Source organism: Mizuhopecten yessoensis, unplaced genomic scaffold (genome assembly GCF_002113885.1).
Source record: "Mizuhopecten yessoensis strain PY_sf001 unplaced genomic scaffold, ASM211388v2 scaffold10831, whole genome shotgun sequence".
Lineage (NCBI taxonomy): Eukaryota > Metazoa > Mollusca > Bivalvia > Pectinida > Pectinidae > Mizuhopecten > Mizuhopecten yessoensis.
Genome location: NW_018408743.1, coordinates 37,160 through 62,534, shown reverse-complemented (window position 1 = coordinate 62,534; position 25,375 = coordinate 37,160). Strand labels below are relative to the sequence as shown.

At 32.7% G+C, this 25,375-nt stretch overlaps 1 protein-coding gene across 1 annotated transcript; it reads right to left on the bottom strand.

Moving 5' to 3' along the window:
* Positions 1–689: 689 nt before the first annotated feature.
* On the bottom strand, positions 690–20,793 carry LOC110462799 (zinc finger FYVE domain-containing protein 21-like). Its single transcript, XM_021516984.1, has 7 exons — positions 20,645–20,793; positions 17,696–17,752; positions 17,248–17,416; positions 16,080–16,164; positions 12,891–12,988; positions 11,220–11,353; positions 690–6,852 (listed from the first exon to the last, which is right to left on the bottom strand). The coding sequence occupies exons 1-7, from the start codon at positions 20,762–20,764 to the stop codon at positions 6,808–6,810; spliced, it is 708 nt and encodes a 235-aa protein (XP_021372659.1). The 5' UTR covers positions 20,765–20,793; the 3' UTR covers positions 690–6,807.
* Between the last annotated feature and the right edge of the window lie 4,582 nt (positions 20,794–25,375).

The window sequence follows — 25,375 nt, the reverse complement described above, 5'->3', positions numbered from 1 at the left end:
CATAGTGCAATAAATGCAATTCTCTTTTTGTTGCTGTGAATATCACAAACCTCTGTAAACAGATGAAATATGCCAGAAAACCAGCAGTTATTCCATTCATTTCAGATATCACTTTGTCACAATAGTACATATATATACCTCAACTGAAGTTAACAAACCTCTATTGATATTTCTTTGAGCAAAAACAAAAGTTCTCGCATACAAAGCAAATTATTCTTATTTGAGTCATTGAATTTTGGCACTCGGCGCCAATTATTCCGAAAACGGTAACAAATTCCATACTTCTTTGTAATACTTCTTAGGTTCGTTTGATCTGTCTTGCAGAAGGTTACTGTCTTGGAGGAATTTGAAGGATGTGTTCAGAACAGCAAACTCCTTTTATGTCAGCTTGACTGCAAAAGGGACAAGAAAGAAATCTTTTCTGAAAACAATAATTCAGCAGCACTTGTTTCCCCGTTTTATGTTACCTTCTACTTTCGGCTTCCGAAAGTACATCAATGAAGATCTGACCCCAGAAAGAATTAATGATAACACATTACAATTTGCTCGATTAAGTTTTATTTACAAATATATACAAACTATATACATAAGACAGTTTAAGTGGGAGCACCAACTTTACAAATATTACATTCTCATTTAAAATTTTCGAGACAGACCTTCATCACCGGTCTGCTCCATACATAATATTGTACAAAATCGTACATTGTTCTTATTGGATCAAGAATGATTTATAGAGATGTTTCTCCTATATGTAAGCTTTCTGAATTATTTATCAATGGTACCCACAGAATAGATCTCAAACTCTAATTCAGTTTTATTGATAATTTGTTATCGTTATCATTATCATAAATCTTTGTATCTATACTTAACATCAAAATTACAACGTTGTGCTACCCATTAAGATGATTAATACAAACAGTAAATAATTTTGCTATCAAGTTATTACTTTGCCATTTTAAACACAAGAAAATAATGTACACAATATGCATGAATGCTACATGATAAACATTGTCGAAATCAAACAAATTTGATTCAAGAAAAAAAAAGTTATATACAAATTGTGCCTAAATACACATAGTTTGTATATTACTTGTTTACACAAGTTCATTACTTGTACTGAACATTAGTATGCCTTTTTTTGTTTTTAAGACAGATTAATTCAGTATTTCTTTGCTCAGAATCCAAAATACCTTGTTCAGTGTACTAGAAAGTGGGGAAGGGAATACCCAAAAATCTTGTTCAGTATACAAGACACGGAGGAAGCTAAGTATCAAAATTCTTGTCCAGTACACTAGATAATGTGGAAGGCACTACCCTGAATTTAGCCTTACAATAAAAATGAGAAGTCTCTTTTCTCTTTATTTTTCATCTGATACATAGTACATCATACCATGTTTCTATTTATAAGATAGTGTTGTATTTTGAAGCTGCTATGCCAGGTCTATTTATAAGATAGTGTTGTATTTTGTAGCTGCTATGCCAGTTCTATTTATAAGATAGTGTTGCATTTTGAAGCTGCTATACCAGTTCTATTTATAAGATAGTGTTGTATTTTGAAGCTGCTATGCCAGGTCTATTTATAAGATAGTGTTGTATTGTGAAGCTGCTATGCCAGTTCTATTTATAAAATAGTGTTGTATTTTGTAGCTGCTATGCCAGTTCTATTTATAAGATAGTGTTGTATTTTGTAGCTGCTATACCAGTTCCATTTATAAGATAGTGTTGTATTTTTTAGCTGCTATGCCAGTTCTATTTATAAGATAGTGTTGCATTTTGAAGCTGCTATGCCAGTTCTATTTATAAGATAGTGTTGTATTTTGAAGCTGCTATGCCAGTTCTATTTATAAGATAGTGTTGTATTTTGTAGCTGCTATGCCAGTTCTATTTATAAAATAGTGTTGTATTGTGTAGCTGCTATGCCAGTTCTATTTATAAGATAGAGTTGTATTTTGTAGCTTCTATGCCAGTTCTATTTATAAGATAGTGTTGTATTTTGTAGCTGATATACCAGTTCCATTTATAAGATAGTGTTGTATTTTTTAGCTGCTATGCCAGTTCTATTTATAAGATAGTGTTGTATTTTCTAGCTGCTATGCCAGTTCTATTTATAAGATAGTGTTGTATTTTGTAGTTGCTATGCCAGTTCTATTTATAAGATAGTGTTGTATTTTGTAGCTTCTATGCCAGTTCTATTTATAAGATAGTGTTGTATTTTGTAGCTGCTATGCCAGAATAACTATCAGCTTTGAAGGCATAATGTATGATTCAAAAAGGTGAACTATGTATTCAACCCTGACAACGATATCTGGCATAGCTGGAGAGCTGAAAAATACAAGGCTATACATATTTATATTGTTCTGACGTGAACAGACTATCGGTTTATGCTACACAACCTCTATTGAAAGACAATGTGGTAACTTAGTGGCAATATGTTACTATAAAAAGGTTACTTACAAAAAGAATACTAATTAACAACAGGACATAACAAAACAATAATAAACAATTGATATTTAAATAACACACAATTACAGGAACGGAGGTGACAACAAAACAAACTGAAATACAACATGAACCATCCCCTCTCCCTGCTGTCCCTAAAGCCACATGTGGTTACATAACAAACATTATATGATTTAAATTTCCAGTACATAATTATAACAATAGGCTGGTAATGATTCGTCGATGAAACATGGTCCCTTGCTACTCCAACAGACACGCCTGATAACCATCTCTTCTTACTAAAGACTGAAGAGAAAATAACTTTTTACTTTACAGATTCCACTTATTGTGTTGTTGACCAATGTCAATCTGGTTAATATAATATTTTCTCACATTCTTTATATCATATATGATTTAGTTTGTTGAATATGTGATTTGAAAAGAACTCCTCTCAATATTATGTTGTATTGTCAGTTGTGTGACATATTACCTAAAATATTGACTTTATAGACAAATAGAAAATGGCCTTTAACAGCCTACATAGAGGTTTTAGTGTAATTCAGCAGCCCAAACGACTGTTGAAGAGGAGGCAAGTGATTAATCTGTGGAACTATGATGTAGTATTCTAAATCTTATGTTTTTTCAAAAAGACACATATACATAAGCTTCCTTTATATAAGAAAAAATAACCTTACAGAAATCGATTTTTTCTGATGATGTCACGTTTTGCTTTATATCACATTTTAACTGAAAAATGAGACATGACATTTAGAAGAACCACTACAGACATATATTTCTATAGAAATAATTTAAATAGTGTCCGTGTGGTCGGCACTTAGATGCCTGATAAACCCATATAAATTGGCAAAAGCATCAACTACTCAGTCTTCTAGTTTATATACATTACTAGTATTTAAGCTACCCTTACCCATTGTGTAACATAATATAGGAAATATATTGAGACCTTGGCAAGCTTTTACAAAATTTAACTACAACAAGACAAATTATATTGTCAAAACGCTACAGGAAGCATATATAAAAGTATTATGCAATAAAAGCATCTCATTCTGAAATATTAGGCAGGAAGCAAGATATATGCAAACTACATTTGTATTATAAAACAATTATTTCAAATTCCCGCATTGGAATCTCATTGATTGAAATAACAAACCTATCCTCTTCCCAACAAGAATTCTACTGACAGATGAACTTTTTGACTTAATTAGCACTAGAAATGTAAGATTCATACCTCATATTTGTGAAACCAGAAAAGTAGACCAGAACTGACCAGCTTTCATTCAAATCAATATTCTGTAACATTATGATTCACGATCACAAATATCTTTATACATACAATGTTAATACTTTCTATACAGTGTATTATATTCTAATGTCTTAAACAGGTACAAACAAACTGGCAGTCATGCATTAAATTGACTTTATGAAAAAATCTACATAAAATGCATCAGAAATAGAGAAACATTGTAACATAAACTGCTTTTTTAATAGTTTGCCGGTCCTAAACTGTAATTCAGAAATAACGAAACTCCTTTAACTCGAAGTCCCTTGTGTAGTCAACAAAAAATCAAATTAGAACATCTATATTATTTATGTATTCAGTATGTAGTGTGTTACAAACAAAATCTAACACATCATAGAACTATTTACAAATATTTACAAACAAAACATTTTGAAAACATAACAATTATAGTATTAAATATATCCCCAGTCTTCGACTAGAGAAAATAATCTCTTAATAATATTTCAATTTAAATCACAGGAACACTTTTATTAATAACAGTTATTTGTCATTCAATTTTAATATTAAATTGTTAGAATAATGTTTAACATTATTGTTATTTTCCTTGTATCAGAGATGTTCTTTGGGTTTTTTTACACTAATATCGCCAATGACAGAAATTTCAAACAAAAAAGAAACTAAAAAAGTTTCCGGCCCAGGCATGCCCAATGATAAGTACAGTGTCTGCATAAAGCTAACATTAACTCATTCACCCCTGAAGACACATTTGAACTCTTCCAATTCAAAGGTTGGAATAGTTCATTATGACAAAGGTATAGGGTAACCTGCCCGACCACGTGGGTTTTCTCCGGGTACTCCGGTTTCCTCCCACATTTAGACCCTCCGCCGGCTAACATCGGGGCCAACAAGAGTGATTAATATAAGTTGAAATAACTTGTTTCATAATTGTTGTAAAATAAATAAAGTTTATACAGTATGACATTTCAGGGGTAAATGAGTTAAGTCAATCTAATAACACCTATTACAATATTGATACACTTTATTTGATTTAGTTAATGCTACCCTTTTGTAGTATTTGTGTATATTTGTTGAACCTGTTGAGATACAGGTAAATTCTGTAATCCTTTGTGTTAGAAATTTAAAGTAGACCAATCCGATAGAACACAAAGAAACTATAAATAGCATTGGCAAGCTTACAACCCATTGAGATGGGATAGAGAAACACATCAAATACAATGAGATTACTTAATATTGTGAACTCTTGTGTATGATTTGGTCATTTTTAACATAATAACATGGAAAACACAATAAAAATGCCCCAAAATACAAAAAAAACAACAGGAACCTGTCTTTGAAATGCAGGCAATTGCACAATGAATCTTATTGTGTCAAAGATATCTATCATGTCTAAAATGTTTTTGTATGTAACTATCATCTGAATTTTGCTCACTTTAAAAATTTAACCATTTTAAAATAATGTATAAGGGAGGTAATTCCTGAAAATTATATCAAAGGGAGGTAATGTCATCTGGCAGACAATCTATTAAAAATAAGTCTGTTCATCTGTATTTGAGAGACAGACATTATGATATATTGGTACAAAGATACAATGCTATATTAGTAGATATAATATTTTAAATGATATAACTGTAGTGTTCAATGAAATAGATATACCACCAAGACAAATAATACTGAACCACATGGACAAATAAAGTCAAAATCATTACCATTTTACTTCTTCGTACTGTCCTTATTTTTTTCAAAAAGTAAAGTTTCTTACAGATTTCGAAGTGTATTTTTTCACTTCAAAATTGTGCACTTATCAACGTAATTAATTTCAGTGTAACGACATAGTTTTCAACATGTGCTGAAATTTGTGCATGACGTTTCATTGGTGATCGACAAAGACTGTGTATACAAACCACTAAAACATAAACATCACAGTCATTAAGGGTTCCTGTCCCACTGCACTGTGTTTTTTCCCCTATAAACAGTAGCCTCCCCTTAACTTTCCTCTGGCTATAACAGTAACACAGTTGGTCTTGGACACTTCTGTTGACCTGGTAGCTCAATTGGTTAGAGAGATAGTCTATCAATCTGAAGTCCAGGGTTCGAATCCTGGTCTAGCCCTGCTGATTTGTTTTACACTCATAACACTGATGTTGATTATGTTTTGTTCATTTCATCTTCATCATTTCTCATGAAAGTCCAGCAAGGTATCGTTTTTATTTCAGAAATGAACTATCAAAGCTACAGTCATGTCCGAAAAAATAGTTTATTACAGTTTTTAGCAGTGGTATGGTGGTATTTTTATTTGTGTTAGAGTTTATCTATGATATTTACTATAGTTATCTCCCTTAAAATATCTTGTAGGAATGATTCAGAATTACTAGTATGTTATCAATACATGCGAAAATGGACAGCTTCCCCTTGCAAAAAAAATAAGCAAAATATGTTTCCTGCCTTAAAAAGATGAAGAAAAATGTTTTCTTGAAATTTAATTAATACAAATGTTACTGTATTTTTCCAATTCATACAAACACAGGCTGCAGTAAAATTTAGGTAGAAAAAGCATGAGGACCCAGTGTTCTACCTTCAACTTATTATAGATTATTGTAAAAACAAAAAATATATATATATATATCCCAACACAACCATTAAAATTAGTGTGAAATGGTCTATTTCTCTAAATAATTTGTCAATATTGGTATATACAATGTATATTGTAATCAAATCACAACAATTCAGACTTTTGTGACAATATTGTTTTTGTTGACTTGGAGTTCCAAAGAATAGTGCAATTTTGTCAATCTGGATAGTCATTAAGTGCCATATATAACATATTTCAAATCTGGAAGTCACATTCACATTACTGAATCATATTCAGTACCAGATAAAAAGTTCTGGAATTGATTCCTTAAAATAAGCTTTGTTTGCAAAACCAGTCCCTGCTATAAGCACTTTTGCTGCATATAAGGCATTTACATCGTTATTAAATTATATTAACATTTTAATCTGGAAAACATTTTTTCTTTCAAAACCGTTTATGTCAATGTCTGCCATATGTTTCTTTAACATGGTGATTTTGTTTCATAACTTATCTTCTCTCATGGTCTGTCCATCATCCGTGCTTCATGTATCAGTTTGAACGCCTGGAATAACACAAAGATGGACTTCAGTGAAACTTTAAGCGTAGATCCTTTGTAATTAAGAAGTGAGATTCTTTGGTAATTAATTTTAAGGAATGAGATCTTTTTATGCCCCTAATTCATAGTTGAGAGCTAATTAAGGTGTGAGATCTTTGATGTAACTAATTAAGGTATGAGATCCTGTGATGTAACTAATCAAGGTATGAGATCCTGTGATGTAACTAATAAAGGTGTGAGATCCTTTGATGTAACTGGTTAAGGTTTGAGATCATTTGATGTAACTTATAAAGGTGTGAGATCATTTGATGTATCTAATTAAGGAATGAAATCCTTTGATGTTACTAAGTAAGATGTGAGATCCTTTGATGAAACTAATAAAGGTGTGAGATCCTTTGATGTAACTGGTTAAGGTTTGAGATCATTTGATGTAACTTATAAAGGTGTGAGATCATTTGATGTATCTAATTAAGGAATGAAATCCTTTGATGTTACTAAGTAAGATGTGAGATCCTTTGATGAAACTAATAAAGGTGTGAGATCCTTTGATGTAACTAATAAAGGTATGAGATCCATTGATATAACTAATTAAGAATTGAGATCATTTGATGTGACTAATAAAGGTGTGAGATCCTTTGATGTAACTAATTAAGGTGTGAGATCCTTTGATGTAACTAACAAAGGTTTGAGATCATTTGATGTAACTTATAAAGGTGTGAGATCATTTGATGTATCTAATTAAGGAATGAAATCCTTTGATGTTACTAATTAAGATGTGAGATCCTTTGATGTATCTAATTAAGGTGTGAGATCCTGTGATGTAACTAATTAAGTAATGAGATCCTGTGATGTAACTAACTAAGGTATGAGATCCTGTGATGTGACTAATAAAGGTGTGAGATCTTTTGATGTAACTAATTAAGGTGTGTGATCAATTGATATAACTAATTAAGGAATGAGATCATTTGATGTGACTAATAAAGGTGTGAGATCCTTTGATGTAACTAATAAAGGTATGAGATCCATTGATATAACTAATTAAGAATTGAGATCATTTGATGTGACTAATAAAGGTGTGAGATCCTTTGATGTAACTGGTTAAGGTTTGAGATCATTTGATGTAACTTATAAAGGTGTGAGATCATTTGATGTATCTAATTAAGGAATGAAATCCTTTGATGTTACTAATAAAGATGTGAGATCCTTTGATGAAACTAATTAAGGTGTGAGATCTTTGATGTAACTAATTAAGGTATGAGATCCTGTGATGTAACTAATAAAGGTGTGAGATCCTTTTGATGTACCTAATTTAGTAATGAGATCCTTTGATATATCTAATTAAGGAATGAAATCCTTTGATGTTACTAATAAAGATGTGAGATCCTTTGATGAAACTAATGAAGATGTGAGATCCTTTGATGTATCTAATTAAGGTGTGAGATCCTGTGATGTAACTAATTACGGAATGAGATCCTGTGATGTAACTAACTAAGGAATGAGATCCTGTGATGTGACTAATAAAGGGGTGAGATCCTTTGATGTAACTGGGTAAGGTTTGAGATCATTTGATGTTACTAATTAAGATGTGAGATCCTTTGATGAAGCTAATGAAGGTGTGAGATCCTTTGATGTATCTAATTAAGGTGTGAGATCCTGTGATGTAACTAATTAAGGAATGAGATCCTGTGATGTAACTAACTAAGGAATGAGATCCTGTGATGTGACTAATAAAGGGGTGAGATCCTTTGATGTAACTGGGTAAGGTTTGAGATCATTTGATGTTACTAATTAAGATGTGAGATCCTTTGATGTATCTAATTAAGGTGTGAGATCCTGTGATGTAACTAATTAAGGAACGAGATCCTGTGATGTAACTAACTAAGGTATGAGATCCTGTGGTGTGACTAATAAAGGTGTGAGATCTTTTGATGTAACTTATTAAGGTGTGTGATCAATTGATATAACTAATTAAGGAATGAGATCCTTTGATGTGACTAACAAAGGTGTGAGATCCTTTGATGTAACTAATAAAGGTATGAGATCCATTGATATAACTAATTAAGGATTGAAATCCTTTGATGTGACTAATTAAGGTTTGAGATCCTTTGATGTAACTAATAAAGGTATGAGATCCATTGATATAACTAATTAAGGATTGAAATCCTTTGATGTGACTAATTAAGGTTTGAGATCCTTTGATGTAACTAATAAAGGTTTGAGATCATTTGATGTAACTTATAAAGGTGTGAGATCATTTGATGTATCTAATTAAGGAATGAAATCCTTTGATGTTACTAATTACGATGTGAGCTCCTTTGATGAAACTAATGCAGGTGTGAGATCCTTTGATGTATCTAATTAAGGTGTGAGATCCTTTGATGTAACTAATTAAGGTGTGTGATAAATTGATATAACTAATTAAGGAATTAGATCATTTGATGTGACTAATAAAGGAATGAGATCCTTTGATGTAACAATTAAGGTTTGAGATCATGTGATGTAACTAATAAAGGTATGAGATCCATTGATATAACTAATTAAGGATTGAGATCATTTGATGTGACTAATAAAGGTGTGAGATCCTTTGATGTAACTGGTTAAGGTTTGAGATCATTTGATGTTACTAATTAAGATGTGAGATCCTTTGATGTATCTAATTAAGGTGTGAGATCCTGTGATGTAACTAATTAAGGAATGAGATCCTGTGATGTAACTAACTAAGGTATGAGATCCTGTGATGTGACTAATAAAGGTGTGAGATCCTTTGATGTAACTAATTAAGGTGTGTGATCAATTGATATAACTAATTAAGGAATGAGATCATTTGATGTGACTAATAAAGGAATGAGATCCTTTGATGTAACAATTAAGGTTTGAGATCATGTGATGTAACTAATAAAGGTATGAGATCCATTGATGTAACTAATTAAGGTTTGAGATCCTTTTGATGTAACTAATTTAGTAATGAGATCCTTTGATATATCTAATTAAGGAATGAAATCCTTTGATGTTACTAATTAAGATGTGAGATCCTTTGATGAAACTAATGAAGGTGTGAGATCCTTTGATGTAACTAATTAAGGTGTGAGATCATTTGATGTATCTAATTACGGAATGAGATCCTTTGATGCAATGGATGAAGGTGTGACAAATGTACATGTGACAACAGATACTATCTCGGCAAAAGACTGAATCTACATACTTCATCAGAAGTACATGTACACATATATTCAAAATCAAAACATTAACAGATTCATATATTTACAGACTATGCCTAATGTCATATTGACACTATCAGCTTAAGTACTCTGATCAATTCCTTAATCCTTCTCACTTGTGCAACTGTTACTTTATATACAAGTACATTTTTTGTCCTTTTGTACATGAAGCTTATTATTTTACATGAAAATTAGACAAATAAAATAATGCATATATTTGTACATTTGTCCACACAAAAAATAATAATAAAGCACTTAAATAATAATCATTAGCACTTGTTAAAACACATATTAATGTTCTTTGTCTGTTAGTATTGCAGTTTTACTGTTTCAAGGGAGCTAACTCTTCATAGGTAAAACCAATAACTTGAAAAATGTAAACATTAATGCCTGTAAATAATTGGGCAAAATTTATAAACTTTTCAACTGGAAGTCTTTTTCCACAAGAAAACATTGTCTAATATTATATTTTTCACCCTGTACTTACCAAAGCATGTTTTTTGGTTGCTGTACATGTGTACATATGCATGTAGAATTACTGAATTTTGAAATTTCATAAAACTGAGGGGAGAGCTTTCATAACTGTTTTCTTTTATTCAGTAGGTTGATGTGCCTGTGACTTTCCACATTCCCCAAGATAAATGCAGTTGCTGCTTGATCCATGAGTATATATCGCTGTTCTGCTCAAGTTTCAAGTTTCAAGGCAGAAAGACACCTCAATTTTCCATTTGAGTCCATAATCAACTTTTGTAAGACTCGGGCCACACTACTTGCCAAATCTATTTTGGATAGCGACTCCCTATTCTTCATCCCAAATTTGACCAACTTTTGAAAACTGCGAATTTCTACATCTTGTAACATGCTTTTAAAAATTGAAATATTGGTTAACCTGCTCTTCACCTATAAATTCTGTATATGACCGTAGTCATCTTGCGAAGTTTTTCGTGGTCCTAAATGGTAAATAACTCTTCTCAACAACAAAAAGGATTTTTCACAAAACAGGTTTCTTTGATCTTGACCTTTTCATGCAGAAATCAATAAGGATGTGGATTTTTATAGTGATGAGTAATACTTTTTTTTCAGTTCTCAAAAAGATTTAAGAAAAGGTAGTTATGATGTTCGTTTAAGCATATATATGTTAACACGATTTCTCACCTTCTGCATAGCGGCTATCCACATTTGACCCTCACGTTTGTTGGTGCTCGAGGGGTTAATGACCAGTTTTACCATATTTTTGTCTAAACTGTGACTGTTATACTTCATGGCTATGCCAGTTGCCACCATATTTCCTGCAGAAAAAAGACGACAGCACTGTTAATCTTTATATTTACACATATACAATAAATAAACAATGATCTTCCGTTGTGAAGTTCTGACTCAATCACCACCTGAAGAGTATTATTTATCATGTTTGTTACAAAGTTTTTAACAATACAACAAAATTATAAATCACCTGAAAGCAGTAAAATTTAACAAGTTAATCGGTACGAACGGCTTCAAGTTGACAGCTGATGAAAAATAAGGGAACAATGAAGATGTAATCTCATGATATCTTCATAGAAATAGTTCCACTGGAATTAGTGAATCGAAAATGTTTAGCATGCTTATTTATTTGTAATGAGATACAATTTTAGCAGTTGTCAAAAGCTATTGTCGAATTTTGTAAAATTCATAAAATTAACAAGCCATTCACAATTAAAGTAGTTCTCAAAACCATATCAGGTAACAACGAAGTACCTGTACACAAGCATTTATAATTCTGATTGATAATAAGATATAGATACATTTGTAGGTAGGTAGACATAAGCATTACTTATTGTCTACTAAACTAATTATGATGATGAGAACTGAATTATTTGGCCAGTTTATACGGAGTCTGCGTTATATATAGTCCATGAGGTTGAATAGCAACACTTTATTTCACAATATGAAAATCTCGTAAAAGTAAACCCTGGACTGGGAATGTCAGATATAGCCAGACACCTTGTCATCTAATTAGTGAAGCGCATAAATGGATTAACGAGATTCCAACGGTCCCTTCATGTATCTACTACATGTATCTACTACATGTATCCACTACATGTATCTACTACATGTACCCACTACATGTATCTACTACATGTATCTAGCAAAACAATGTGGTAGAAATACTGAAATATTGAAAGCACACACATGAATTCAATGGCAAAATTGAACGAATTACAAAAAAAACAATTTAAGACATGAAATCAGATTTTCAATGAAGTAGAAATAAAACTGATCAATAGGTATGGGATACATTACAGACAAAATGACAACATTGATGAAATAAAAATCAACAAGTGAAGGGAATTTATTTTTTAATACTGACACGATACCTGCATTAATCAATATTTAAAAACACTTTTTTGTGCACATAGATTTGTCGGTAGATATTCTGCAGTATAAATGCTCAGGTGACAAAATTACTGAAAATGATATACAAACACAATGAACACAGGTACACAGTCAACCACTTCCTTACCATCATCATCCAACCTTTGGAAGACTTTAGAGGACAAACAAAAATGCAAAACGGTAAAAGTTTTAGAAAAATTACAAGTGTACAGTAGAAACTCCAATTTGAATTCATTAAAAAGTTTATATCAGCAAATTACAGAACGTCATTTTAAGCATTTACTTAATCTAGAAAAAGAAGGTCTTATAATATGAAAATTAACTTTAAAAAATTTCATAATGACTAAAATGGAAGACAATATATACAAGTGTAATTTGGTGAATGAAATGAATTTTTCGATGTAATTTGATCAGTCATCCTAGAGCAATGCATTGCAAACATAAACTTACCTTCAGCGTCCACTCCATTGGTGAGAATCTGAACAGACTCCAACTTCTCCATCTGTATTGGCTGGTGTTTGTCATGGTTACTGTCAAACGTGACAGTTCTGTGGAAAAAACAAGTTTTATTTTCTTCAAATATTTCAATGGCCTCAAATCTGTTTAGTGACTGTCATAGTTAAGGAGTTACACGAGTATTTAGGATCAGTCCCCTTACAAACAGTCTATCGTCTGCTGGATAACAGAACTACTCGGTAGTGAAGCGGACGTAAAACCTATCAATCAATCAACAACCAGTCTTCCTCATCCAAGAGGGTTTCTTTGATTCACTAGATCTGAATCTGAAGTTGTTTTGCTACACTTCTATATATTTAGAAAAGAACATCTACAGATTTCTCATTACTTTTCCTAAATAGTACAATGTATATTTGATAAAGTTATATGAATGGTTCCGAATCCTGATTATAGAATATCAAAATTATAGACAAATAAATAATCCAAAGGCTAGGGAGAAGATAACTGAATTGATGGAAGAACTTGATGTGCTAGACATTTTTAGAGAACAACACCCAAAAAATAAGGAGGTACACATGGAGAAAAACTAATCCTATAAAACAAGCTCGTCTTGATTTCTTTTTAATATCTGACAATTTAGTAAGAAATGTACAAAAAATGTAGCATAGAGACTGGCTATCGATCAGATCATTCCTCACCTTCTATATCATTTAAGTTTAATGAGTTCAAAAAAGGAAAGGGTCTTTGGAAATTTAACAATTCATTATTGCATATCTTGATTTAATAAATAAGCTTATTTCTGAAGTTAAATTACAGTTCACTCTTCCTGTTTACCATTTTGAGTATCTAAATATTATCTCTGACAATGAAATTCAATTCCAAATTAATGATCAACTTTTTTTAGAGACATTATTATTTGAAATTAGGAGCAAAACACTTGTATTCATCTTACAAGAAAAAGCAGCAAAATATACAAGAGAAGAATGTCATTGAAGCAATTAATTCTCTAGAAGCCAATGACAGTATATAGATATTAATCAAGTAGAAGAAAAAAAGAAGGAATTATAAAGAATTAGGCAACCAAAAAATGAAGGGAAATATCATTAGATCAAAAGCTAAATGGGTTGAAGATGGAGAAAAACCAACAAAATATTTTTTAATTTAGAAAATAGAAATTTTACTTCGAAAAGTATTCCAATGTTAGAAAAAGGAAATGGGGAAATTATTAGAAAACAGAAAGATATTTTCAATGAAGTTAATGATTTTTATGAACATTTATATTCAAGTAAAAGTAATATTAAAGACGTTAATCTAGATGCATTTTTAAATACCTATAACAATAATGTTCCTAAACTAGATAAAACAGAATCATCATTATTATATATATAATTAGAGGGTAACATTTCATTTATAGACGAAGCCTCAAATACTTTAAAAAATATGAAAAATAATAAAAGTCCTGGGTGAGATGGTTTTACAGCTGAATTTTTTGAATAGTTTATGACTTAATTATAGAAAGAAGAAATAAATTGTTTTACAGCCATCAAGAGTTTACAGAGAAATTTGACATTCATACAAATTTTCTTACTTATCAAGGTATCATAAATTCCATCAAGAAATCCATTTCACAGGAGGATGTTTCTAATTTGAATGTAGATTATCCATATATCCCAATTAATTTGGAAATTTGTATTAAACACAAAAAAGGAACTAAAGTTTTTACCATGCTCTATGCCAAAATAATATAATATCTACCGGTAGAAAGTGGGAGGAAATATTTGAATTTAACACAGAGGTATGGAGTAAACTCTATACCATTCTCTTCAAAATTAGTAAAAACACAAAACTACAGTGGCTTCAATTTAGAATCAATCAACATATTTTAACTACTAATTCATATTTTTTTAACATAGGTCTTGTTAATAGGTAATGTAAAGAAGTACAAGTGTTTTTAACAAATTTTGAATCATTGCTAGATGTGTTATTGATTGTATTTGCTTTTACATATAATAAAGAATATTTTATCTTTGGTTTCTATGATAGAAAAAACAATGTTGATAATTTAGTACTTCTTATCATTTAAGTATATATTTATAAGGCTAGATGTCTGCAAACTGGTCTATCAGTTTTAGCTTTGAAAAACCTAATTAAAGATATTTACAATACTCAAAGATACATTACTGTAGGTATTAAATGGTTAAAATTATCTCGCTAATTTTAAAAGGGAATGGAAAAAAATGGGAAAGATTGCTGCAGGCCATATAACTGAAATGTTAATTAATTATAATAATATAGTACCAATGTATTCCGTGTAAATTAATTATAATAATATAGTACCAATGTATTCCGTGTAAATAGTCTATGTACAAAAATTGACACAAAATTGAACAATAAGCCCTTGTCAAATCCTTCGACACCTCTGCAACCTTCATTTTCTTTCTTGTCCCTCTCTCTCTTTATTACTCTTTTCTTTCCTATCTTCTTCTAAAACAGTACAATGGTACATAACACTTTATATCCTGGTTTCAGCATGTGAAAATAGTCACCCTGTTTGTTTTTTTTTCTTTTTCTTTTTTTGTTTCTCAACTACAATGCATAATATTCTATGTATCTTGTTTCAAACTTATATAGAAGATAATTGTTTTTCTGAATCGGTATCTAATTTGATGTAATAATTATGTGAATGTCAAAGAAATGTCAAGGCAAACAAAAAAAAACATTGTAAAAATTAAGAATGTGAGGCTGAAATATAATGTGTTATGTTTAATGTACTGTTGAAAAACTTCAAAAAATATAAAAATATAAAATAAAAAAAAATTATATGAATTTCTTAAAAGTAATAATATTCAACATTTAAATGTTTTAATTCTGTAATCTTTGAAACATTTTGGAAGTATCGTGATTCTAGCATATTGCTTCATCCTAATTTTTTTATTTATTTTACAACAATTATGAAACAAGTTATATCAACTTATATTAATCGGTATTCTTTGCCCCAAAGTTAGCACACAGCTTGTCTGAATTTGGGAGGAAACCAGAGTACCCAGAGCAAACCCACATCTTCAGGCAGGTCATGACTCCAATATGTTACATTTTCACATCTGATAGGGGAAATCTTGGTGATTGACCAGTACATTTTTCATTTTGCCACCTGACACCTAAATTCCCTTATGTATATCTTACCTGTTATCTGTAGATAATTTACAACGGAATGTCGAACAAGAATCGTCTATCTCATCTCCTGACTCTTTTAACACAAAGTCACCACCTTACAGAGAAGACAAAGTTTCAGTTAATTGTTTTATTCTTTACTAAGAGTATTTCAATGCTGACATTTTATTTTACATAATTTAAAAATATTGCATATGTTTTGATTCAATTTCAATTTTAACAAATTTTATTGACAATATAAGCAATAGTCAATAGGATCAGACATCAGGCATAGCCTATCTAAGTCCTATCCTTAAGGTGACATGGTAAGAAACACAGACTTATATTTATACATTGATATGATGATTGGGATAAGGGGAAGTAACTCCTTGATGTAAACAGACTTGTTCAATATCCTTGATATAGTAACCCTTTCACTAGGGATATTTAATTTGAGATACTTACTAGACTATTATCTTCAGTGAATAATATCAAGTATTAAACAATGCATTACTGGTATTCATATAAGGTAAACTGTTGAGTATAAATATTTGGTGATATTGGATTTATTCCCCCAATATATTTTGATTCACAAAATAAATGTACATGCTGAAATTGTACAAGAATGTTTTCTCGTGTACACATGACTTTCCACAGCAATGCTTGAAAGTCAGCAATTACCATTGCTGAAAACTTGTTGACTTCCAATTGGTCTAGAGTTTGGTGTGATGCAAATTAAAACCTTTTCCTTAAAGGATTAAATGCTCAGGGCTATTCCAGAAATAAATGCATGGGGGGGGGGGGTTGGGGGCAAGGGGGCACTTTTTTTTTTACCCCNTACCCCACCACCCACAATTTTATTTCATCCTTCAACCCCACCACCTATAATTTTTATTTTCCCCTGGATACCACCAACCATAATTTAACTAACATGACAAACTCCACCACCCATATTTCTTTATTTCAAGTGCCTCCCGACCCCGANATTTGGTCAAAATCTGGACTTCTGGTCAATGAGTTGCCTAGTCTGAATTGTTTTTTCACTCACAAAATCCCTTCTTAGTACATATATACATTAACTTTAAAATCTTGGACATGAATTTTCATGACAGGATGAAACTTACAAAGTTTTGCATTGAAAATTCAATTGGTTTTTAAAATTTTGCCTAAAATATTCTCACTTTCAACATAATTGTCTTACCATTGCACAGAGTTTTCAGGTGTTTATCAAAAAAATCATTTTCCTTGCGGCTAATCTCGACACAAACATTGCACTGACGGACTGGGTCTACGAAACACATGCGGTTCAGAGGCACTTTGAAATCGCAGCAGGAGCTACAGAAACACCGCCCACACCTGCGGCAGTGATGCTACAATCGAGAAAATCAACGTCAGTAAGCTATATTTTGTAAGAGTGGCAAGATTTGCACTAGCTAAATCAGTACAAAATAGGGTCTTGTGACCAACAAATTGTAACATCATAAACCACACATTTCTAAGATTGCAAAAACATTTCCTCAACACACAATTGTTTAAAGTGCCATGAAAGAGGTGTACAGATATTGTTTGTTTTGGAACAATCCTTGGTAAAATCATCATGCACTTATCCACTGGGCAATAAATGTGAAAAGAAAAAAAAAACCACTCACCCTTCTTCTGCGAAAATCAAACTTGGCTTTGCATGAGGAGTTCATACACACGACACACTAGAATAGAAAGAAACAAATATTAAAACAAATATTTAAAAAAATAATCAAATAATATACAGTACACATTGCATATATATGAGGAATTGGAAATTTAACTGACAAAACAAAACACTATACAGGTTCCTATATAAGGAAAGTCCTGCATAGAAGATAAGTTAAGTTTAGTTAAACAGTGATCATGAGTGTATGCCAGTAAAAGAATACATGAGATAGGAGTCTCAAGTTATATAATGTTGTCATTTACATTGTAAGTCATGCATATATGAAGTAACTTATGTAGCTACCTCTGTGTATCTCTCTGTATCAAAATGTATACCCAATAAACAAACTATTAATCGATATCACCACAATGGTCTTTTAAAAAGATCTGGCAGCAGAGCGTAATGGCAGCTAGCTTGAATTTAAGACATCAACAGCAGCATTTTTTTTTTATGGACAAAGAAGAGCAACACATAACAGCTATTTACATCAACGACAATAATAATTAATGCTGAGAAATTTCAATGCTATATATCTACATTATATGAACAATTACTGATGGTTTATTGAGATAATTTCTGATATAAAAAATTATTTTCATGCGTATAGCTCTTATATTGAACTTCTAGATCTTCATCCATCCAGCAAACTCCGGACAAAAGTGCAAGAAAATATGCATAGTATTTTTTCAGTTCTAAGGTGCAATGAAACACGTTTTATAATTAAATTATTATCCTATATCATTTACCCAATGAACTTTGGCATTCCTGAAGTACAACTGATGAAAACCAGACCAGTGACATTCAATCTCATTAGCTTCATTATCTTATACACTCTATGTCCAATGGCAATGGTCAAAGTCTCTTGGAAAACGGGGTACACAATTATTTATTTTAATATTTTTTTCAAAGGGGTACACACATTTTGGTACTTAGATGTTTCGGTACCAATATGTTTCTGTCCTTGTTTATAAAGACTTTTTGGTACTTCCCGAAGGTCATTTCAATACTTCATGAGATTTTCGGCACTTACACAAACATTTCAACTTCGTTCTTTGTTTGTTTTTTGTGTCATGTGTGTTGCTGATATAAATTTCAAGAATCTCCATCATTCTTAGGTACCGAAACTTCTGGGTACTGAAATGTCTAGGATTTGGGGTAATAAGGTATTAGGCACACTGCACTCACATTGAATAGTGTACATGCCTTGTGTTTGGCACTACCCACTAGGGACTAAGGGTGTTATGCCGGGGACAGCACAGTGACAAACCAACTGAAATTTAACAGTTTTTCAATGTTTCATGAAGTCTACCGAAAAGTCTGCTGCATGATATATAGAAAATCATACATCAAATTAAAGAAAAAATATATTTCCTGTCGATCTAGACTGCTCCTGGTGTGATATTATAAAGGTTATGACAAATTCACAAGTTTTATGGAATGGGGTCATTTTACTATGGGGCAACCTTGTTTATATATTATGGGTGTATTAACAAGACGACACTAGTACCTGTAGTAAGGCATGACCGATTTTCACACCTCTTTTAATATTAGTATTAAAATTGTTATAATTTTAGTACTAATTGCAATACATGTATATGCCGTACAAAAATGATTTTCAAATGTTCAAAATTTCCCAACTGAGCGAATGCCATTTTTGTAGGTCATGGAGTGACTAATCGACAGACCGTACTGATCTGGACGGAAAACGGAATATATTAATCTTGTTAAGAAGATTTCTGGACCGTGTCTTTTTGTTGATTAGTCTATCATTATGCAGCGACCCAAAATGTTCAGGAACCAGGAAAATAATTCCCTCACTGATCTAAGAAATTTACTCCAGATCGTCGATATATGGCTTTGCTGTTTGTTTAATAGCTACAGGCATCAAAGTTTGATGACAAGATGTACACATACCTAAAAGAAATATGTTCTTTATCATTAAATAGCACATGAAAACATGGATTTGTTGTATATTTTAAAGCCACACATGTCTGTGTATGATGAAAGAATGTACACAATGCTACATTTCGTAAGTCACATCTTCTAGAAACATAAACTGAAAACGAACGTTAAAGGAACATATCACTTTTACTATTCCGGCTTTGCAAAACTAAAATTATATGTATATATATATTTGATGCAGCGTCCTTTCCATAGTATACACGAAACAAGAGTTATTTCACTTAGCACGGTTAACACAATCACATAATAATGGGAATATAAGCAAGCTCATGTTTTTTAGGAAGGGGGCGTTATATGTTTTTGGGGCGAAATAATTGTGGTATAATGGTTTTTTGGGGCGAACTCTTCGGGAAGTAACGGTTTTGGGGCGAAACGTCTGACACCCGAAGGGTTGTATGCATTCAAAGGGATAAAATGGAAGATATTGGGGTTCAGAAGGAAAACCTCACTCAAAGAGGAAAAGGAGACGGATTTACATAAGTACTATGTACTTGTTTCTGGATCCTTTTCTGTATTTATAACCATGTACTATTGTAATTAAACATCAATAAAATAAAGTTTAAACTAAAGAGGAAAAGGTGTCATGTATGTCCGTCCATATCTTCCGCTGTCAGTGCGTCCAATTACAGCTGCCTTCACTCTCTTCCGCTGTCAGTTTGTCTCGACAAGAACGAGTGTGACCACCCAACTTCTCGAGGAAGAACTTGTTTTTATATCATATTGTATCGTGTATTTACATTAACAACTATTTTCACTGTATCAGTGATAAAAAACAATGTCTGCTGTATGTGTACCCACAAATAATTCCCTACAATTTTATCAAATATTGATCATATGCAAAGTGAAAATAAGAATTTTGTTGTCATTCCGTGAAATCAACATTGACTAAATCACTGGCAAATGACATGGATTCAGACACACAGTGAAGTTTTACGCGTTAGAATACCTCATTATCTGGCACCCAGGGTGGTTCATTAACTGTGAAAGGACTGGAATGCATGTAGTTAACAGGAACCATCCGCAAACCACTCTTCGAGCGAACTAATTTCTTCTCCGGGGCAGACATTGTTTGGGTGTACGCCAGTTGTAGGCGTGTTCGAGTTGAAACACATCGGTATTGCTACTTCCGGTTTACCGGTGCATTCGTATGAATGACTATTTCAACTGTTCAAAGTATATTTATGCTGATATAATTTACATGTTAAAAAAATGGTGAAATTCAATGTTCATTTTTACTGGTTCCATGTCGGTAATAACCGTTGCCATACTGTTTCCTAATGCGAGAAAATTTGAAAAACGGTTTTAGAAAAGGATGAATATATTTCCTATTTAGTTATTGGAACATCATATTTTAAGAGCTTGTGTGTATCTCCGTTTTAGCAGGCGAGGATGCCCATTATTTATCTAAATTCATTTATGTAAATTTGATAAATTTTTGTTATTTGTACATCAAAATATTCACTCTAACACTATTTCTATGGTTCGAGATGTGATGCATGGTATGTTGTAACACGATATCATCTTCCGAGAATAAGTTTAATTTTATTATTTGAGTTCGTTAACTCATTCACACCTGAAATTTCATAATGAATTATTCCAACCTTTGAATTGGAAGAGTTCAAATGTGTCTTCAGGGGTGAATGGGTAAATGAGAAAGCTGTCATCACGGAGGGAGGAGGAAAGAATGCTCCAATTGCTAAAGAAAAGCTGTATTTATTATAGTAATTTTGGTTTAGAATTGAATCCATTCACTTCAGTGTATTGCAAAATAACAATATCAGTCCTACATCATATATTTCTTTTGTACAGTCTTTTTATGAACCTTCCAACCAAAAATATCGTTATAGTCCAATAACAGCAAGAACCAATTAAGTGACTGTTTTCAAATCCGAATTTAATTATAAAGTGACGCCAACTTGAAATTATGAAGGAAATTCCAGAATGATTCGACGCCTGACACAACTGGTAACCACTGAAAGCACGAGCATGTTCCCGCGAAAATGTCCAACTAATTAGAAAAAATAGTTTGTATTTTTAACCAAACTAGAACTGTTATCCAGAGCCTTACTAAGATACCCCCGCATCCCACAATTAGAACGAAAGGAATATCTGTCCTTCATTAAAAAGGGTTGAAATGGAAACGAAATGAATACATTATACCCCGGTGCACAACTTCAATACGAAGTCAATCCTGTCGGAATGAAAAATACTACTTGAATTCACACAACGTCAGGGGGTAGTTCCCATAAAAAATATCTGTAATTTTTCGTTGAATTCGGCTCAGTTGTTAAGGAGAAATTGGCCGGACAAGAAATTTTCTACAAAGGACCATAACTCTATAGAAAAGAGTTTGAATGAAAAAATACTACCTGGTTGCACAACGTCAGGAGGTAACTACCATATCTGAACACTTTCGTTGAAATCGGCCAAGTAGTTTAGGAAAAGTTATCCGGGCAAGGGTTTTTCAACAAAGGGCCATAACTCCATAAAAAGATGCACAATATCAGGGGCCGGGTAGTTACCACATCTGAAAAGTTTCTTTGACATTGACCCAGTAATTTTGGAGGAGTTGACCGGACACTTAATTCTGTACAAGGGTATAATAAGACTGCAAAGAGCGTAAAAAATATTTTTGTCTTTGTTGCTTTGAACTTTATTATATTGATTGCTGTCCCAAGCTCTGTTGTTTAGAACGTACGTCTAAAGTTCGGAGGGCTCGGGCTCGAATCCTGGTCTGACTAGCAAATGTCAAGATGATAAAGACAAAATGTCCATCAGTAACACGTGTGTACACAAGATCAGCTGTACGAACTCGGTTTCTGTGTACATGAGGGGAACTGGATGGAAGTTCGGAATACGATAGAACGAACATCGGAAGCTAGAAGCCGAGCAACAGTAGAAGCTATACCACATTGTAGGTCAGAAAAAGATAACATCAGAAAGAGAAATGTACTAAAATGAAATGACGCCGTTATGTTATAAACGAACCATGTCAGAAAAGATAATCATCTGAAAGGCCGAGCTGGGAGCAGGCTAAGAACTTGAACAAAGAAAATAACCAACGAGTAAAAAAAGTGAAGGAAGCCATTTAGAGCCCGTTATGAACAGAAGGTTTACGACGCCTTGTTCACCACTACGTGTCACTGACGAAGTAACTCCCGCTGTGAACGTCACCAGTGACCACATTGGCGATCGATGTTAACAATAAGTTTAAAACAATCAAATAAACAGAACAGGTCACAGGTGTCCATCTTTTTTTTTCATTATGACGCCATAATAAGGATTTAAGATTGCATGTAGCATGGTACACGATGTAATACAACTTGGAGAAGCTTCTTTTAAAAGGAAAATGATAGAAATTCCAGGTTCTTCAGCAGGTCTTTATTATAGTTACACTGTAACATTTGATTGATGTCGCTACATGAATAAGTAGTATCACTATATTTTTAGTCATCTTTACTTCTTTTCGTATTGTGCTGTTTAAAAGTTGTTAAGATGAACATATGGAGGATCTTGTACCAAGCCTTTACATGTAAGGACCCGTACGTGTACAAATCAGGTATCATCCAAGCGCGTACCTTCCTATAGTCCGGTATACGTAGCTATAGGTGAATCAACTAAGTTTTCAAACGGAAAAACAAAACACAAACACTGCTTGTTGCATCCCTTTGCCCCCTACCAAGACCCTGCCCTTGACCCACTCCTTAATGAATCCACTCCGAACAAGGGTAAGCTTAGCCCCTAGTCAGAGGTCTACAAAATCGCTCGGACATCAGTCCACTGCGAACTTTCACAAAGTCAGACGTAACCGGAGCTGGGCCTAGATAATTCGAGACAGCGACTCACATTTGTATTGCCATTTCCCAATGTTCCAAATTTTACCCAAGTAACCCCCTTTTAAAAACGTGTCGTTATTCGAAAGTACACAAAAAAACTGTGGCTTTAATTATGTTTTAATGTTTATGGCAATAGTGACAGGTCGTCAGTAGATCCACTTATACAGCTATGTTAATTCGTTATGGAGAAATGACAACAAAAAACAAAAACAAATTAAACTAAAAACAAAAACTAGAATCCACAAAAAATACGTTTTATACACCCAGAACAAAGAAAGGTAAACATTTTAAAGCTGGAATAGTTATAGTTATTATCATTTTATTTAAATTAAATCATGAAAATATTCTCCTTGTGCATGGAATTAATCTGACGTTAGTCACTAGGTTTTCAGTACCGTATTTGACCACCGTCTAAGAAGAAAACAGCGGTGCAACGCCATAACAAAGATCTCGTCAAAAGAGAGGTAACCTGAGCGGGGATGTTGTCCCTTTCGTCAGTGAACACATGGGTCTGTCTTTCAGACGGCTGGTTTTGACGTCACCTAGCGCGTCGCACAAGAACATCACAAACGTATACTCTATATAGGCGACTTGATAATTGGTTTAAAACACAGGCACTTGAGAATTTGTTACAGCTATATTTGGACCTAAACTATGGTGTCAAGAGTACTAGGTAATTGACACGTTGAAGTAGTTTAGATCACCTTTCGATAAAAATACCACGTCCAATGATGATATTTAATATAAAACGAGAAGGGTGGAAAGCTCTTGATGTCGAAAAGTCGACAACTCTTTCTTGCATAAAAAAACACAAATTTCTTTTTGTACAAAAAGTGCTTAGTACCGTTGAAAAACTCCTATAATGCACGTACAATGTATTTTCCTTCCCCAGACACGATCTCCGTTTCCTCCAAAAATTCACAGTCATAGAGTCATAGTCCATATTCATGAGATTGACGTCAGCCTCGTGCCGAAACTGGTGGTGTGGATTGGCTATGGGCACCCGATTTTAGGTCCAAATATAGCTAAACCAAATTCTCAAGCCCCTGTGTCCACCAGAACCAGAACTGACGAGTTAAAACTGGACGGTACAGCCAGACGAACAATCGAGCTCAACTTATTTCATATTGACTAATTTATTAAAAATCGCACAAATGACAAACACAATAAATTACAATGTATATATATGTTTTTAATTCGACAATTACTGAACTAGATCAGTCATCCCGCAGAATTCTTCGTCAGACCACTGGACCATATCATGATCCACAGTGTTAGAATCAGTTACTAGCCGTGGTCAAGAAGTTCCTATCGGGACTAACCGCGAAAAAGACAAAAACATAGTAAGGCACACCGAATCGAACATTTGATCGATATGCCCGTTATCACACACAACGGATGGCATCCCAAACAATAACGGTTCAATTCCATAATCCACCGCTATCTGCAATCTTCTCCGACACTGGCAATAAATCTATAAGAAAAAATAGAAGATGATTAAAAACACTTTTGAAAAAAAGACGTATTTTGTCAATTGGTGATTGTTAATATATAGTATTTAATAAGAACAATAGAACAGTTGGTTAGTTAAGTAAGACTATTAAGAGATTAAGGAGGGCTACAAAGTTTGAGCACCTGTGAACTAATAAAAGTTAAAAGACAAATGTAATTATAAGTTATTGATAGGTACCTTATATCATATGAGTTTTTTTCTTTAAAAATCTTCCACATTCAGCTTCTCTGCTTTCAGTTTAAAAAAAGGCATTTATCCTTTTTATTTTAAGTCAGCTTATTAAATCTGACTATTTTGTGAAATAAATTTTTCAAAGACTTGAATTTAT